An 18,398-nucleotide genomic window follows, 5' to 3' on the forward strand; every position below is an offset into this window, starting at 1 on the left:
GGAGAAATAGATTTTTAGAGTTTCTTTCTTGGTTACTTTTGCTGACTTTACTCTCTTGTTTCTTGACCCTTATGTTTTCTTCTTTTTTGATAAACCTCATTTTGCTCAAGTGCATTTTCCAGGAGCTTCAAAAACGAGTATTGTTTGTAAAATCTTTGAATTTGTGTATCTAAAAATGTACTATTACATGCTTGATTGATAGTTTCATTAAGTGGAACTTCTAGGTAGAATGAAACTCTAAAATGTTATGCTAAGAAGCCAGACACAAAAGGTTACATATTATATGATTACATTTATATAAAGTATCTATCTTGGTATTGACAATTCATATGATTTTTTAGTTAGAGCAATTCTAAGAGGTCCTGATTTCCAAAGTACTACAAACCTAGCAATTTTACTCTACCGGTAAAATTACCAAAGACAAATGAAAAAAATATGTCCACACAAAATTTGTAGTATATCCATTTTATCCAAGTTGCCAAATGTTGGCTTAAAGTTATTCATAGTATCTCCTATTTTCTATTTAACATCTGTACAATCTGTGGACAACCCCTTTTTAAAAAACTGTTTTTATTTAGAGAGGGAGAAAGAGTGGGGGTGGGAGGAAAGACAGGCAGAGGGAGGGGGAGAGAGAATCTTAAGCAGAGCCCAACATGGGGCTTGATCCCATGACCCCTAAGATTATGACTTGACCTGAAACCAAGAGCTGGACACTTAAGTGACTATGCCACCCCGGTGCCCCTGGACAGCCACTTTTGATCTTCACATTTGTTTTTTGTGTTCTTTTCTTAATGAATCTAGCCTAAGATTTGTCAAATTTGTTTCTCTTTTTCAAAGAACCAACTTTTGCTATTTTAATCTGATGTTGTTTTCTATTTTGGTGATATCTCCTTACAAATTTATTTTTTATACTTAAGGTTTAGTTCTTTTTTCTAGCATTTTAAAATGGATTGTTAGGTCATTTGTTGTAGATACTTTCTTATAAGAATTTATAAATTTCTATTGGAGCACTGCTTTAGCTATACACAAATTTTGACATTATAACATATATTGTCATTCACTTTAAAATATTTTTAACTGCCTCATTATTTTATCTTTGACTTGTGAATTATTTTGAAATATGTTAATTTATAAGATATTTGAAGTAAGATATTTGAAAATTTTCTGGATTTCTTAATTTTGTTATCAGAGAATATAGTCTGTATGATTTCAAGTCTCTTGAATTGTTTTTTTTTAGCATTTTTTTGTTGAAGTACAGTTGATATATACATTAGTTTCAGGTGTAAAACATAATGATTCAAAATTTGTTTATATCGGGAAATGACCATCTCAATAAGTCTACTTAACATCTGTCACCATACATAGTTCCACATTTTTTTTTCTTGTGATGAGAACTTTAAGTTGTACTCTTTTGGTAACTTTCAAATGTGTGGTACAGTATTATTAACTATAGTCACCATCCTGCATAATACATTCCCATGACTTATTTATTTTATAACTGGAAATTTATACCTTTTGATCCCCTTTCTCTACTTTGCTCACATTCTATCCCCTGTCTCTGGCAACCTCCAATCTATTTGGTGACCTTAGTTTCTTTTTAAGATTTCACATATAAGTGAGGTTTTACTTATATATGTCTTCCTCTATTTGACTTATTTCACTTCACTTAATGCTAAGTTCATTTATGTTGTCAAAATGGTAAGATTTCATTCTTTTTTATGGTTGAATAATATTCCATTATACAGCACATTTTCTTTATCCATTCCTATGTCAGTAAACAAGCTGCTTCTGTATCTTGGCTATTGTAAATAATGCTGCAGTGAATGTAGGGGTACATATATATTTTTGAATTAGTGTTTTTGTTTTCTTTGGGTAAAAACCCAGAAGCAGAATTGCTGGATTTTATATTTCTATTTTTAATTTTTTGAAGAACCTTCAATACTCTGTTTCATAGTGACTGTACCAATTTACATTTCCACAAGTAGTGCATGAATTTCCTTTTCTCCATATCCTTGTCAATGTTTGTTATTTATTACCTTTTTGATATACTAGCTATTTTGACTGGCATGAAGTGATAACTCATTGTGGTTTTGATTTATATCTCTCTGATGCTTATGTTGAACATATTTTCTTTTTGCCATCTGTGTGTCTTCTTTGGAAAAATGTCTATTCTTGGATTTTTTTTTTTTTGGTGTGGAGTTGTAGAGTTCTTTGTATATTTTAGATTAACCCCTTATCAGATGTATCATTTGCAAATATCTTCTCCTATTTGGTAGGTTGTCTTTTCATTTTGTTGGTTGCTTTTCCTTGCAAAAACTAATTTGATGTAGTTCCAATGGTTTATTTTTGCTTTTATTTCCCTTGCCTCATGAGACAGATCCAAAAAAAAAAAAATATTGCTAAGACTGAGTTCTAAGATATTACTACTTTATATTTTATTTTAGGAGTTTTATGATTTTAAGTCTTACTTGTAGCTCTTTTATCCATTTTGAATTTATTTTTGTATGTGGTATAAGAAAACAGTCATTTCAAAATAAATTAAAAAAAACGGTCATTTCATTCTTTTGTATGTGCTGTCCAGTTTTCCCAGCATCATTTATTAAAGAGACTTTTTTAAAAGAGATTTTATTAATTTATTTGAGAGAGAGAGAGAGAGGGCCAGAGCACAAGCTGGGCAGGGAGCCTCACACAAGGCTCAGTCCCAGGACTCTGGGATCATAACCTGTGCTGAAGGCAGACACTTAACTGACTGAGCCACCCAGGCACCCCTTAGAGACTGCCTTTTCCCCATTGTAGTGTATTCTTGCCTCTTTATCATAGATTAATTGACCATATAAATGTGGGTTTGTTTCTGGCCTCCCTATTCTGTTCCATTTGATCTGTAGGGGTTTTTTTTGTTTTTTTGTTTTTTTGTTTTTTTGGTGCTAGTACCATAATGTTCTCATTACTATAGCTTTGTAGTATAGTTTCAAATTGGACTGTGATACCTCCAGTTTTGTTCTTTCTCAAGATAGATTTGGCTGCTCATGGTCTTTTTTGGTTCCACACGTTTTAGGATTTTTTTGTTGTTGTTCTAGTTGTGAAAAATGCCATTAATATTTTAATAGCGATTGCATTGAATCTGTAAATTCCTTTGGATAATATGAACATTTTAATAGTATCAGTTCTTCCAGGCCATTAACATGGCATTATTTGTGTCATCTCCAATTTCTTTCATCAGTGTGTTACAGTTTTTAAAGATAGGGTTTTTGGTTTTGTTTTTGGTTTTTACCTCCTTGGCTAAATTTTTTCCTAGGTATTTTGTTTTTCTAATGAAGATATAAATGGGATTGTTTCCTTAATTTCTCTTCCTGATAACTTGTAATTAGTGTATAGAAACATAATAGAGTTTTGTATTTTAATTGTATTTTGCATCTTACCAAATTCACGTATTCTAGTATTTTTTTCTGTAGAGTCTTTAGGGTTTTCTGTATATAATATTGTGTCATATGCAAATAGACAGTTTTACATCTTTCTTACCAATTTGAATGCCTTGTATTTCTTATTTCTTGTCTGATTGCTGTGGCCAAGACTTCCGGTACTATGTTGAATAAAAGTGACAAGAGTGGACATCCTTGTCTTGTTCCTAATCTTAAAGAAACTTCCTTAGAGAAACTCAACTTTTCACATCGGGTATGATTTTAACTGTGAGTTCATCTTACTTGTGTTTTATTATGTTGAGGTATGTTTCCTCTGTACCCACCATGATCTTTTTAATGTATTGTTGAATTTTCTTTGCTAATATTTTGTTGAGGATTTTTGCATTTGTATTTATCAAGGTCTGATTTTTTGGTGGCATCCTTCGAGAAGAGGATCTATCAGGATAAGGCTGGTCCCATGAGTTTAGGAGAGTTTGGAAGAGTTTTACAAGGATTGATACTAATTCTTTGAATGTTTGGTAGAATTTGTGAAGTTGTCTGGTCCTGGATTTTTGTTTGTTGGGACATTTTTGATTACTGATAAAATCTCCTTAATAATTTGTTCAGATTTTCTCTTGTTACTCAGTTTTGATAGCTTCTGTATTTATCCTAGAATTGGATAAATTTGGTTGTCAGATTTGTTTGATGTATAATTTGTTCATAGAAGTCTCTTTGTACATAATATTTTGTATGTTTGATATTATTTGTAATGTCTCCTTGTTGTTTGTGTGTTTTTTTTCAAACCCCTTAAATTTATTGAGACTTGTTTTATAGTCCAGCACATGGTCTGTTGTGGTGACTATACCATGTCCACTTGAAAATAATTTGTTATTTTGCAGTTGTTGATGTAGTTTCTATAATTGTTAGTTAAATCAAGGTGGTTGATATTGGGCAGATCTAAGTATTTTCTGATTTTTTTGTCTAGTCTGTTTTTTTTTGTCTAGCACTTTTCTATAAAGTGCTAAGGGGATTGTTTTCTATTACCTATTTTTTGTGAAACTATTTTATTTCTGTCATTTTCCCTCTATGTATTTTGAATCTTTGTCATTAGGCACAACCCATCAATAATGGTCTCTTTAGCTGATACTAAGATAGCCCCTCTTGCCTTCTTTTCCTACTGGTATATCATTTTATATCCATTTACTTTCCATCTATCTGTGTATGTCTTGCAGGCAGCATATAATAATACTTTCTCTTTTTAATCCATTGTGTCAATCTATGGCCTTTAATTGCAGTGTTTAACCTAAGAGTTAACTATGTCCCTCAGTTCAAATCCCTATTTCGGAAATTAATTTTATTGGAACACAGCACATGGTTTACTATCCGTGGCTGCTTTTGCATTGTAAGACTGAGTAGTTGTGATAGAGACTTTATGTCCCAAAACTCTCATATATTTACTATTAGTCCTTTTATAGAAAAAAGTTTGTTGGTCCCTGGTTTAGACCATTAACATTTAAGGTGATGTAGTTGGATTTAGGCCTTTTATCATTTATTTTGTCCAATTTTTTTCCTTTTTCTGCCTTCTTTTGGATATTTTTGAATTTTTGTTGGTATTTGATTATAGCTGTTGAATTTTTAGCTATATTGTATTTTTATGTTGTTGGTCTGGGATTATAATATCTAAATCAGTGTACTTGTTAATATTATACTACTTCATGCAAAATGGTGATGCTAAAACCTTGCAACCATGTGTAGGCTTCTTCCCTCCATTTCATTGCAGTGTCCTTTTTGGTGTTATTGTATGAATCACATCTCTACCAGAGAATGTCATTAAGCTTTGATTTCAACATTCACACATTTAAAGAATTTAGAAGGAAAAAAAAAAGGAGTCCATTATATTCATTCAGCTATTTACTCTTTATTCTTCATTTCTGAATATTAAAGTTTGTCTAGTTTCATTGCCTTTCAACCTCAGAAACTTCCTTTAGCATTCCTTGTAGATCAGCTATAACTCTACTACTTATGAATTCTTTGTTTTCTTTCATTTTTGAAAATGTCTTTTAACTTCACATGATTTTAATCTCACACAACTCACCTCCACTTCAGATGACAGTTGTATGTAGTAGGTCCCTAGATTACTCAAAATTTCTGTCCAACTTGGCTGTATATTAGGTTAAATCTGCCTTTAAATTTGATCATTTGCTTGAACAGCTCACAGAACTTAGGGTAAACTAACACCAGTTTATTATATAATGAAAGATATGATAAAGGATACAGATGAAGACAAATGAAGAGATACATAGAGCAAGGTCTAGAAGGGTCCCAAGTATGGAGTTTCTATCCTTGTGGAGTATCACCCTCCTGGTACATGGATGTGTTAACCAACCCAGAAGCTTTCCAAACCCCAACTTTTGAGATTTTTATGGAGGCATCATCATGTGGCATGATCAGTCATTAACTCAAATCTGTAGCCCTACCTACTTCCTAGAGGAGGTAGGGGTGGGGCTGTAAGCTTCAAGCTTCTCATCATGGCTTGGTCTTTCTTTTGACCATCCTGTCCAGAAGCCCACTGAAATTCATCTCATTAGAAAGAAGGACATTTCTGTCACCCAGGAAAATTCAAGGGATTTAAGAGCTGTGTATCAGGAAGTAGGGTCAAAAACCAAATCCTAGAACAAAAGATGCTCCTAGTACTCTTATCACTTAATGAAATTACAAGGTATTTTTAGGAGCTTTGTGCAAGGAACCAGGGATGGAGACCAGCAGAAAATTTTGTTTCACAGTATGGAATTCTAGGTTGTCAGTTCTTTTCTATTACCACTTTAAAGATACTGCTTTTCTGTCTCTGGCTCAGCAGGTGATCTTTTATGGTGATCATTTCTGATGAGAAATATGCAGATATTTGAAGATAGGGACCCTATCTTGGATCTTTTTCACCAATACTTAGCACATCTCTGATGTACAGATATACAACAAAATTTTCTTAAACTTATTTTGATTGTATTACATTTTAAGTATGAAGACTAGACAGGCTTCTTAGGGTCCTATTTTGGCAGGATCTGAGTTACCCAACAGGTGTTACTGCTGTTAAGCTTACGATCCCTTCACTAGATCTGAATAGCCTGATGGAAGAGACCATGCATTACCAATTTTCTGAAATGTTTCTCTCCCAATCTTCCTTGGTTACTTGGCTTCCTTTCCATGTAAAAGGAAAAGTGAAGGCAGTAGATACTTTTCAAAATTTCTTGCTTCTCTTTTTTTTGCATAGAAAATACTCATTATTTTATAAAATAATGGATTAGCAAGGGACATGCAGAAAACCATGAGCCAAAAAAGTGTTCTGGGAGAGTATTTTATAACATTGCATCTGATGTTTAATATCTATAGAGAGAATTAAGTACAGCAGAGATTTCCTGTTGAAGCTCTCAAGTGTTTCCATCTGCAGAAAAAAGCCAGACTTCCTGCCCGATCATCCCATTGTACTTCAAAAACCAGTAAGCAGTTCTCTAATTTTGTATTGTTTTCATTCTAAAATGTTTATCTTTAGTATTTTCACTGGATTCTTTCACTAAATTTTTAATTTTACTGTGGAATATAATTCAGAAAAGTACACCCATCTAAATATATAATATGACCAACTATTGTAAGTAATTACCACTCTGCTCAAGAAACAGGAGGGTATATTTTAAGAAATATTTTCTTCCATTGAAAGATAAAGAGTCTAAAAGTTCTACTGTTTTTCAATTCAGTTCTATGATCCATCGGCAGTAGATTATACTCTATGGTATAAGGTAGGGGTCAGGTTTTCTTTTCTACATGGATATCCAGTCATCCCAGCGGTATTTACTGAAAGGACAGTCCTCTGCCCCCTTTCTGGCAATATATGTATGGTCTGCTTGTGGGTGCTTTTCTCAGTTCATTCTTTTTATACAGTAAATCACATTACCTCATTTATTTGTGTGTTTTTGCTCGTCATAGAGCTTTATATTTGTGTCACTGCATTAAATTTCATCAAAACAAATACAATAAATACACGTATATTTTAGCATATTAATCGGAAAGCCAGGAGTTTTGATATTGGGCGTGGGTTAAATTGTTGCTTCAACTTGTGTGCTAGTATACCATTCAGTTTTATGATTGCAGATGAGGTTGATGATCTCTAGTTGTTAGGATTAAGTGAAATAATGTCTAGAAGGGCTTGAACTGTACTTAGCTCTCATTATGCACTTAGTAAATGTAGACTAGAATTTGACTTTAGAGTCTTCATAAACTATTTTATATGGGTAAAAGTATTCAGTTGAGAGGAACTCAGAATATAGAATGCTGAGAATAGCTCAAATATGAGACATACCTCTTGTGCTTTCCATTCTTGGGGTTTCTAGTCCTTTGGAATGCAAGGCCCTTTTTTCTCTTAAACTCCCTAACTTGAACTCCAGTCAGTTTTTCCAAATTTAAGCAGAAATTCAAGTTTTTTTCACACAGGAATATTTTATCATGGAAAATGTCCTTAATGATGTTCAGATTTTCCAACCATACAAAAATATTCAGAAAAGATCTTAGGAGTGTATATGAATAAATCTAAACTTCAGTGCTATATAAAATATGGTCACTTTTTCATTTGAAGACTTATTTCATCTCTAATATTTTATTGTGTAAATAAAAGTCTGACATACACGTTATTTTGAACAAGCCAGGTACCACAAAAACAGAACAGATTTGGAATACAATCTAGTATATTTAAAAATGAATTACACATTTTATTAAACAAAGGAGAACTGTTTTGTCAAATTCCAGTTACTTTAATACTTTCTATAGTAACATGCACTTAAGATCTGTAAACACTTAATAGGATCACAGTATTTGGTTTGATAAACTAAGTTAAGTAGTAAAAACTGTATTCATTCGAGCTAATTGATAAATTAACTTTTTCTTCTATGTTACAGGAAAACCACCAAAGTTTTAAGTAGCATTTTAAGAACAGATGAATTTGAAGATAAAGAATTATTTGTTTTATATTTTGGACACCTGCAAATGAAGTGGATCTAGTAACAATAACTGTAATGGACTCTGACAATTCAGTTTATTTTTAATTTTGATGGTTGGGTATTTGGTTTCTCCTAAAATGAGAAAGATATTTTAAACTATAAAGAATTTTCTAATCAGTTTCAGCTTTGCAGGCAGTTTCCTGCATAAATTGGGAAGTAACACTGGAAAGTAAGAATTTGTTTAGTAAAGTGGAAGGCTGTATTTATAATTTGCATGCTACTTGCAATTTTTTGTTTTTCATCTCATAATAATGGAATGGAAATGTAAGCTGTAAAGATTCTCAAATATAAAGTATTTGCTATGATGTATATATGGTACATAATTTCTTGTTGCTATTAAAGTTGGCTTTTCTTTTTCCCATTGATTTCATACCAGCACTTTGAAAGGATCTTTACAATCTCTCCTGAGGCTTAGAATGACCCAGGATGTTCGATGCATAGTTCCCAGTGACAGGAAGGAGACTATTTTAATAGGCATGTCTTTGGTCTCTAGGTTTTTGATAAAATTGTTTAAGATTCATAATTACTAGCAGAGATTGACAATTTGGAAAAAAATGAAACTGAAGGTGAAAAATAGCTGCTATTTGTTGTCTCTAATCAGACTACATAACAAAAGAAGTTGGGCAATTGCAAAATAAAACTGATATTTTTATTTCCAAAGGAGGAAAAATTTAGGCATTTGCAAATAACTGAGGTACATTAAGTTTTAATTCTGTAATTTCTTATAGCAAGAACATGTATGGATGAAGAATTTGGGGGTTAAACTTTTACCTCCTAGAAATTTTATGTAATAAATTTCCTGCATTTTGTCACTCTGGATGTTACTATTGAAAAAAGTTTCTTCCAGCATAGTGTCAAAAAAAATTGCTGATATAAAGGTAAGTGTAAACTCTCCCTACTTCTACTCACAGATCCCCAGGTCTACTGGCAAGGCATCCAAGACCACCATTTGGCAAAAAATTTATCTTAAACTGAATTACCAGTAACTTTTTCTTCACTGGTTTTGGGCTTATTACCTGGATTCAAGCTTTTAGTACATGGTAGGCTTCCCATTGTGGTCTTTTAGTATATTACTTTTCATTACTTCGTTCCCCAGGAAAATGTTTTTTATAGGGAAAAATACATTAAAACCATAAATTTATGGGTTACTTAAAAATAAAACATTTATACTTAGGGCCCAGATTTTTTGTCCTATTTTCCCTTTATATTATAGGTTTCAGTGTGTATGGATGTACATATACACACACACAATTTATATAAGAGCTGAGGTCAGTATTACCATATAATTAAATTGGTTTGCTTTATTATTTACCTATTCTTAAAGTTAAAAAAAAAAAAACTATGATAGAACCTATTCCAGTTTGGAATCTAAAGAGCCATTCTGCTTAGCATGTTACTGAGGGCAGAAACCTTTTTAAAGTCAGACCACCACCATACTTTGGAAACTGCTTTACACTCAAAAGACTTAGGTAGTTTCTGAATCTAATACTGAAAAATGTTTTGATTGACTATAATTTGTATTTTTCAAACCATTCATAACCAGCCTTTTCAAGAAGAGTTTATATATGTCAAAAGTCACTGTATATAATCAGAGTGAGACTACAAAGACTGTTTTATTATCTGTTTGCCTTTGTACATATGTATAGCTTGTTTGAATAATCATTGTACATCTCCATTAATGTTCTCTGCTTTGTATATAAATTAAAAGAGTTGAGCCAGGTGTTGTTTCATAGTGTTTGTCATCTTTAGAAATGACCAGAGACACACACACACATATATATGCGCACACAATACGCACATTTGTGTTATGTGTGTGTATATGTCAAAATTTACTGTCCTTATCTAGTAGAAGCTATGAAAAAAATTTTTACTTAGATAGATGAGGACTGAGTATACAAAGGTATACCTTTGATAGGAGCTAATATAAATTAGTTTGAGAAAATATTGTAGGTCAAATTTTATATTTAAAAAAAGCAGTTTAGTTCAACCTTCTCAGTTTTCTAACAGTGGAAAAAAAAATTACAGGTTTCCCTTGAAGACCTGTGGTTTCAAGAGAATCTGGACTACAGAATAACATGGTAACAAACTTCCATATGGACCGGATTTTCATCAGCATTTATCGGAATAGATTTTATTAAAAATATATGAGCTTGTATAGCAAAGTATATTAGGTACATAACTGTTCTGATGAAAGTAGAATTGTCTTTCTGGTGTTAAAACTGGAAAAGGTATGTCTAGTACCTTCCCTATTTTATTAAAGTTTTATGCTTGTTTTACATTTCTTCTTTGTTCACTTAGGTGAAAATTTTGTTCTTTAAATATCTTGAAATCATTATTTAAAGGCAAATGTCTATTTTTCATAAGAAAATTAGTCCCCTAGGATCATATGCTAAAACATTTGAATCAGATTTTCTCAAAGTAAAACTCTATTCTCTTGATTTGTTGAACTTACATACAGGGAATTATGATGCTAATAGATGATATAATGATGTCACAGTACTATATGGTATCCTATCACAGAATTGTTCACTTGTGAAAAACCAGTTTATAACCTGACAGGACTATACAGAGTCTATAGATTATAGCCAAGATCATTGTATGCTCATGTATTAATATTATTTCTTTAGCTTAAAAAACAGAAAGTATTTTTTCACAGTTCTAGAGACTGGAAGTCCAAGATCAAGGTGCTAGCAAGGTTGATTTCTTCCGAGGCCTCTCCTTGGTTTGATGTTGGCACCTTCTTACTGTGTCCTCATATGGCCTTTTCTCTGTACACCTGCTGTTGCTCTCTCTGCATAAGGACACCATTTTGGATCACATATTAGCTTTTCCAGTAAAGTAAATACTCATAAGATCATGAGCTGGGAGTGGAGTGAGCGTTACTGAAGAATAAACTTCATTCACAGAAAATCAGTTACTTAAAAATGACAAAACACTGACTTAACCTTGATAGTCTGACAAATCTACAAAAGCTATCCTATGAAGTAATATTCTCAAAGTTCCCACTTCAATTATTTTTTATCATTTCTTTTTCACAACTTTGTTCCTTTATGGGTATACTTTTTTCACAAATTAGGATTTTGCCACTAAAGGGTTTACAGTGTAGCAAAACAGCAAATATTGAGAAGAGTGAACTTTGAAAATTTAGCTAAACTTCACATGGAAGATATACAAGACATTTTAGAAGAGCGCACATCTTAATTAAACAAAAGTATAGAGTAGTAACTGCTGAGAATTTTCTAATTCACATTTTAGATTAGAATACTTGTTTTCCACTTGGAACCATAAAGAAAATGTCTAGGAACATCTAGTTGTTCAGGATCCACCACGAAGCTGAAAAGAAAAAACAAATTTTTATGATTTTATTTTAATAGATTTTATTTATTTGACACAGAGAATAAAAGTAGGGAGAACAGCAGAGAGAGGGAGAGGCAGACTCCCCACTGAGTGGAGAGCCCGATGCAGTGCTGAATCCCAGGACCCTGGGATCATGACTTGAGCTGAAGGCAGAGGCTTAACTGACTGAGCCACCCAGGCCCCCCGAGAAGAACAAATTTTTAAATAATGAAAATAATTGCCAAGGCTAAGTTCAAGGTGTAATCATCCTTAAACTATTCTCTGGGACCCCTGGGTGGCTCAGTGGTTGAGTATCTGCCTTTGGCTCAGGTTGTGATCTGGGGGTCCTGGGATCGAGTCCCGCATCGGCTCCCCACAGGGAGCCTGCTTCTCCCTCCACCTGTGTCTACCTCTCTCTCTCTCATGAATAATAAAATCTTTTTTTTTTTAATTATTTTCTCCCACCTTTAATCTGCGTAATTATCTTTCAAGTCACTATTTCCTATTTGAACCAAGATTGAACTCTTCCTATGCAATATTTGTACCAGATCTTTTGGCATTTGGTCGTAGTCTAATTTTTTGTTATGTATGAATGGAGCTTATCTTGGCAATGAGATTATAAATGCCCTGAAGATGAAATCATGTTGTTTTAATCTACCCAGTACTGGAAGCAGTTTGGGAGCATAAGATAGTTTTACATAACAATTTCAGAAAGACTGGGTATAAGCAAGTAGATGTGTTTTAAATATTTTTTAGTATATCTATATTGTAAGACTGAAAATGTTTTCCCTTGTGAATACAAATACCCCAAAGACAAATCTATGGTAAAGAAGTAAGAGTAAGATGGAATCCTATGGAAAGGATTAAAATTTGTTTACAAAGTTATTTGGGTGATAATCAGGCAGGCAAATAGGATAGGATCTTACTTCCTTGTGTATTCTCATCTTTTCTCTTAGCCACAGGCCTTTCTCATTTGCTAAGGGACATTCTGCTCCACACACGGAGTTCTTCATACTTTGGGTGTTTTATGATGGCTAGTGGGCCCGTCTGGCCGCACTCCAGTATACCTCATGATTTTGATATTTGAGAGTCCACAGGAATATATTTCTTAAGATGTACTTAGGTAAACCACTTAGAAACTTAATCAAAAAGTCTTATTGGAAATCATAATTTGTGAGTTAAAATTATAAACCTACCCATCTCTGTATAATAGGTGTTTTTTCATGTTTTTATTTTAGGTCTAATTATGTACAGCTAAAATGCTTTTGTTTTTATTTTTAGCCTTCATATCCATATAGCAAAAAAAAATTCGTAAATATGATTACTAAAAATTTTACAAGTTGTATGGCCATTAAAACCATGAATAGGGGCACCCGGGTGGCTCAGTCAATTAAGCGTCTGCCTTCAAGCTCAGGTCATGATCCCAGGGGCCTGGGATCGAGCCCCACATTGGGCTCTCTGCTCAGAGGAGAGTCTGCTTCTCCCTTTCTCTCTCCTTCTGCCTCTCCCTAACCCCCCTGGAATAAATAAAATCTTTAAATGTAAGCTAATTCCGGCAATTAGTCCAGGGAGGTGTATCTGCTGTTGCAACTGACAAAACATTCACATTAAAAAGAAAAGATAGGGCAGCCTGGGTGGCTCAGTGGTTTGGCACCGCCTTCAGCCCAGAGCATGATCCTGGAGTCCCAGGATCGAGTCCCACGTTGGGCTCCCTCCATGGGGCCTGCTTCTCCCTCTGCCTGTCTCTCTCTCCCCCTCGTAAATAAATCTTTAAATAAATAAATCTATACATAAATCGATAGAATAGAAAGAAAGAAAGAAAGAAAGAAAGAAAGAAAGAAAGAAAGAAAGAAAGAAAGAAAGAAGAAAAGAAAAAAGAAAAGAAAGATGCCCCAAATAGAGGTTAAAAATCTTGAGGGAGATTTAAAACATTGCATTAGAAATCAAACCTATCTTTTCTTTTTGTTCTTAGAAATTTCAGTGGTTACCGTTGAAATTAAATGTGATATGAAAATTAATGCAAAACTGGGCAACAAGGCATTAAACTGCAATGAATTGGGGCTCTGGGAATAAGAACTGACCTAGCCCAACTCTTCTAAATTAGAAAATGATTTGAGAGAGAAAGAGTATTAGAAAAACTTTGGCCATATTCATGGCTTTCTTATTTGAGGATTAAGTCTGAGATATACAGCAAAGGTGAGTCTACAAGTCTACCATCCTTGGGCCAGACAGACCTGTCCTTAGGATTCAGAGTAAGTGTTTGCCTAAATCTCAGAGATGGTAGGTCGGCTGACTGGAAAGCACCCACCCCTGATCTCCCCCATCTCCCCACCTACCTTCAATTTCAGAATTTACCTTTTTACTTTCCATCTTTTCCCTAATCCATCAAAATCTACCCTAATTTTCAAATTCTTATCACCGTTATTAAAACCGTTCTCTTGAACAGTGACCTCTTGTCAAATCCAGTTTTCAGTTCATTCTCTTCAGTCCCTCTCTACTACACACACAAGCACTGTGCTTGCACGGTATTCTTTTGGTTTCCTTGCTACTCTACTAGTCTGATTCTCCTCTCTGAGTGGTTCCCCTCTGCATCCTGAATAAAGGGAGCTTTCCCCCTCCCTTTTAAATAAAGGCATTTTCCTAGGCTTCTGTTAGATACTTTGTTCTACCTATATATACCCTTTCTCACCAAACCCAGGCTTCAAATACCATCTTGCTGTGGTTAACCTCTCGAAACTGTATTGGCAAGTGAACTCTCTGGGTAGCTCGGGGTTCAGGTGCCTTCTTTTTCCTGGCCTAGATTATTGTCTTACCTGACGAATCTCTCACCAACCCGTGACATCCACCTTTCTCCCAACTGCCAGTCACTACTGAGTAGAGCATTCACCACTCTTCTCAAAAACCTTTAATGACTCCATTTTATGAAATTCAAACTCCTCATTGTATTTTCTACCCCATTTCCTACTCTTCCCCTCTCTACATGTACCATATATAAGCCCTATGCCTTGGTCTTACCTTTGTAACAATTAGTCAAAACATTTAACATTTTTTTGCATTTGTTCATGTCTATAATTTACTTCTACCAAAGTATTCTCTTTCTTTGTCCAACTCTCACTTTATAAGTTCCAGCTCCTGAGTCCTCTCTTTTTAAATCCACATGCATATTCTGACCAGTGGTAACTGCTAGGATATGCCCTGAGCTGGTTGGTTTCTTTGTCTTTCCTACTGGATAGAAAGCATTTTATGGGAAGTGACTGCATTTTTTCCCTTGCACCGTCTCTAGCTCCCAACATAGTATTTATTCAGAATTGGATCTCAGCACTAGCAAACAGGCTAAGCATCCCAGTATATCCTAGTACCTGGCACATATAACAGTCAGCAAATATATTTCACTGGTGACTGGAAGGGTACACGTACAAATGAATTTTAGTTCTCAATTATCTTAAGCCTTGGCTAGCAGACTTCTTAGACAATTCATTTCAAATTTCTTTTTCCATTCTGCTTTCCCCCAATTACATAAAATATTTTAATAGCTATTAAATATTTCCAGCATAATTCTAATCTGGAGTCTGTGGGTCACACATTTCAAGTTTATTCAATACACTGTATTGTGGCAAAGCATTTGAATGATTTTTTGGAAATATCATGATTTGACTTGTAAGTTTAATAAATTACTGAATGTGACCAGGAAATGACTAATATTAGAATACAAATAGGATCAACTAAGGACTAAAGACAGTAGAATATATAGATCTCTTATTCCCCCCACCCCTTTTAAAGTATAATAAATATAGCACCATGATAAAGTGTAGGGGGAAAGAACATAGTATGTTTTAAAAAGCAAAAGACAAAAAAAAAAAAATAAAAAATAAAAAAAAATAAAAATAAAAAGCAAAAGACAATACAGAAAGCACATAGAAGCACTGTGAAACCAGGATAATTACCAGGAACTAGCATAGTAGATGTGAGTTCTGGAGTTTCCAAGAAATCCACGTTGCTTCTTTGGAATGTCTTGCTATAATTCGTCTGAAGGTGGCTGTATAAATAATTATAGGTTAAGGTTGTGCACTTTTATTATCTTCCTAAGGAGAGTGCAACAGAGTTCAAATTCAGTCAAGATGGCAAGGTTTGGGATGGTATTAATTAAGCATTTGAATAGACTTCTTTTTATGGTTATTTAGCCTTAAAAATGAGACTCAACAATTGTCATCAGAAAAAAAATTTTAAAGACTTTTTAAAACAGAAGAACGTTAATTCTCTATAGAAGATAAAACAAATGGAGAAAGATTTCAACTGCAGACAAGTTTAAACAGAAGGAAGAATATATTGGCTGTCAGGATGATTAAAAAATAGGATAGCTAAGAAGGGAGACTATAGATTTTCTCTCACTCGGGAAAAAAAAAAGAAAAGTAATCTAAAAGTGTAGGCCTGGAGTACAAAGTTGAGTAAGTTGCTTTTAAATTTCCCTTTTGAGTTTGAAATTCTACTGGTATCATTATGTATTGTAGTCTTAAAATAGTCAAAAAAAAATAGAACTTCTGGGTGAAATATTTATCAACGAAATTTCCAAGTGTTCCATTATTTCCATTACCATATTTAAAACCCTAAATATGGACTTACTGGAGGGCTATATTCCCTGCCATTTAAAATCAACTAGAACTATATAATCTCAGAATAGCAAAAATATTCTTCATCCCATTCTAATTATATGTTACTTATTTGTAATCAATTTCAAATAGGTGGATCTGTTTAACTCTGTTGAGGAATAAATGACAAAATATGTACATTCAACATGTACAATATGATTTTATATACATTAACTGCATAATAGTTACCAAGAGAAGTTGATTTTTTAATTGAATGTCTTTATTCTCCCTCTTTTTTTTTTGCAGTGTTTAAAGACATTTAGAAAAGTTAAATAAGCTATGATGACTTTAGTCATTATATATAGTTTCATGGTAAAGTAAAATACCACAGAATTTATGAAAAATTAGAAAGTAAAATTATTTTCTCATCCTTTTCTGTGTCCTTTGTCCACCTGCCCTCCTGACACTTTAGACACCCATGACCCATATCTCTTACATCAGTAAAATGGTTAACACTTAAAGTGGTATCATTACTAAAAGCATTTGTGCTTCAAGAAGAAGCACAATCTAATCTAATTTCTAATCTATGAAATAAATTCCTAAAAGGATGGGATTTAGGAAAATGAACAAATGGGAAAGAGGAGATGTAAAGGGAATAGAGCTCTTCCCTACAAGTCCTAAAAACATAACGTATATTTCCCTCTCCTTGGCTCAAAAAAAAAAAAAAAACTGCTTATTACTTACCTATTCCACACACTGCTGTTCTCCCAAAACTCATAAATTATGTAGCGAGATTCACTGGAAAGCTTCTGTATGGAAATACTGAAATGGAAAAGTAAAAGCATAAGTAGCCCCAAGAAGCAAACTAATTTTTCCTTTTTTAAAGATTTTAGTTAATTATTTTAGAGAGTGAGCTGGGGGTAGGGAGGCAGTGGGAGAGAATCTGAAGCAGGGTCCACGCTGAGCAAGGAGCCCTACGTGGGGTTGATATCATGACCCCGAGATCATGACCTGAGCTGAAATCAAGAATCAGGTGCTTAACTGTCTGCCACACAGGTGCCCCAAGAAGCAAACTAATTTTTCTAATCATCTCTGTATGTGGTATGAAACAATCTTAACCTATTCATATAGGAAACAACTATGGTGCCTGCATGAAAATGAAATTTTTGTGAAGAATTGATTAGTATCTCCGTTTTGTTTGACATAATTTTTTAATTTTCTGGTTTGGCATCATGAAAATCATCTCAATATATTATAGACATCACACACATAACTTCTGTAAAATTTCATTCATTCAAAATATCGAGTATCTGTTGTGTTAGGGTTCCGAACAATGTTGAGTGCCTGCCACTGCCCTTGCCCTTGCCCTCAAGTGCAGCTCCTTGAATCTGTCCTCTCTGCTGCCATAGCTCTTCCCAGATTCCTGGCCTTACCTTAGCCTTGGATTGACTGCTTCTACATTCTACATTCTAGCCATAACTGTAGGTTTGTTTTGTGTTTTGTTTTTTGGGGTTTTTTTTGTTTGTTTGTTTTTTGCTTTTCCAATTTGGGGCAGAAAAATTTGTTCCTTGCAATTCTTTGATTAGCTTGAGAGTGACTAAAAGGCTATGTAATACGGTTTAGAGGAGTTGGATTGGGAGTGTGCTGCAAAGACACACTGGGGTGAAGGCTGGATTTAATCCTGGAGCAATGAAGAACCACTGAAGGATTTAAAACAGGTAAATATTGGGGTTCGAGGTGGGTTTTAAATATCCTGATGGTGGTGTGAGGTATCCCATGGAGAAAGTCAATACGACAGAGGAAGAAAAGCTAGAAAGGTGGTGAAACTGCTTAGGGGAATGATGACAAAGATCCAAATTAAGGTAGAAAGGAGGAGGGGACAGATTGATAAATTTAAGGGAGGATGAGAGACAAATACAAAGATGCCTTTAAAAAATTAATTCCAGGAACTTCCAGGGAAGAAGGTGGAGAATGAGGACCCTAATTCACCTTGCCCCACAGACAGAACTAGAGGACAGCCACATCAGTGTAAG

General features: G+C 34.0%; 2 protein-coding genes across 3 annotated transcripts in view; one reads left to right on the forward strand and one right to left on the reverse strand.

The window, feature by feature from the left end:
• The window catches only part of C28H8orf88 (chromosome 28 C8orf88 homolog), a 36,799-nt gene extending 28,047 nt beyond the window's left edge, over positions 1–8,752 (forward strand). For both annotated transcript variants that reach the window (XM_077876307.1, XM_077876308.1), the window contains 2 exons: positions 6,786–6,892; positions 8,342–8,752. In XM_077876307.1, coding sequence (XP_077732433.1) covers positions 6,786–6,892; positions 8,342–8,365 — 131 coding nt within the window. In that variant the 3' untranslated portion in view covers positions 8,366–8,752. The remainder of the gene's footprint in view (positions 1–6,785; positions 6,893–8,341) is intronic.
• NECAB1 (N-terminal EF-hand calcium binding protein 1) overlaps positions 8,025–18,398 on the reverse strand; it is a 185,766-nt gene continuing 175,392 nt past the window's right edge. The window contains exons 11-13 of the mRNA XM_077876306.1: positions 17,110–17,187; positions 15,724–15,815; positions 8,025–11,776 (exon numbers count right to left, since the gene is read on the reverse strand). Coding sequence (XP_077732432.1) covers positions 11,751–11,776; positions 15,724–15,815; positions 17,110–17,187 — 196 coding nt within the window. The 3' untranslated portion in view covers positions 8,025–11,750. The remainder of the gene's footprint in view (positions 11,777–15,723; positions 15,816–17,109; positions 17,188–18,398) is intronic.

The sequence above is a fragment of the Canis aureus genome, chromosome 28 (assembly GCF_053574225.1).
Source record: "Canis aureus isolate CA01 chromosome 28, VMU_Caureus_v.1.0, whole genome shotgun sequence".
In the NCBI taxonomy this organism is placed as follows: Eukaryota; Metazoa; Chordata; class Mammalia; order Carnivora; family Canidae; genus Canis; species Canis aureus.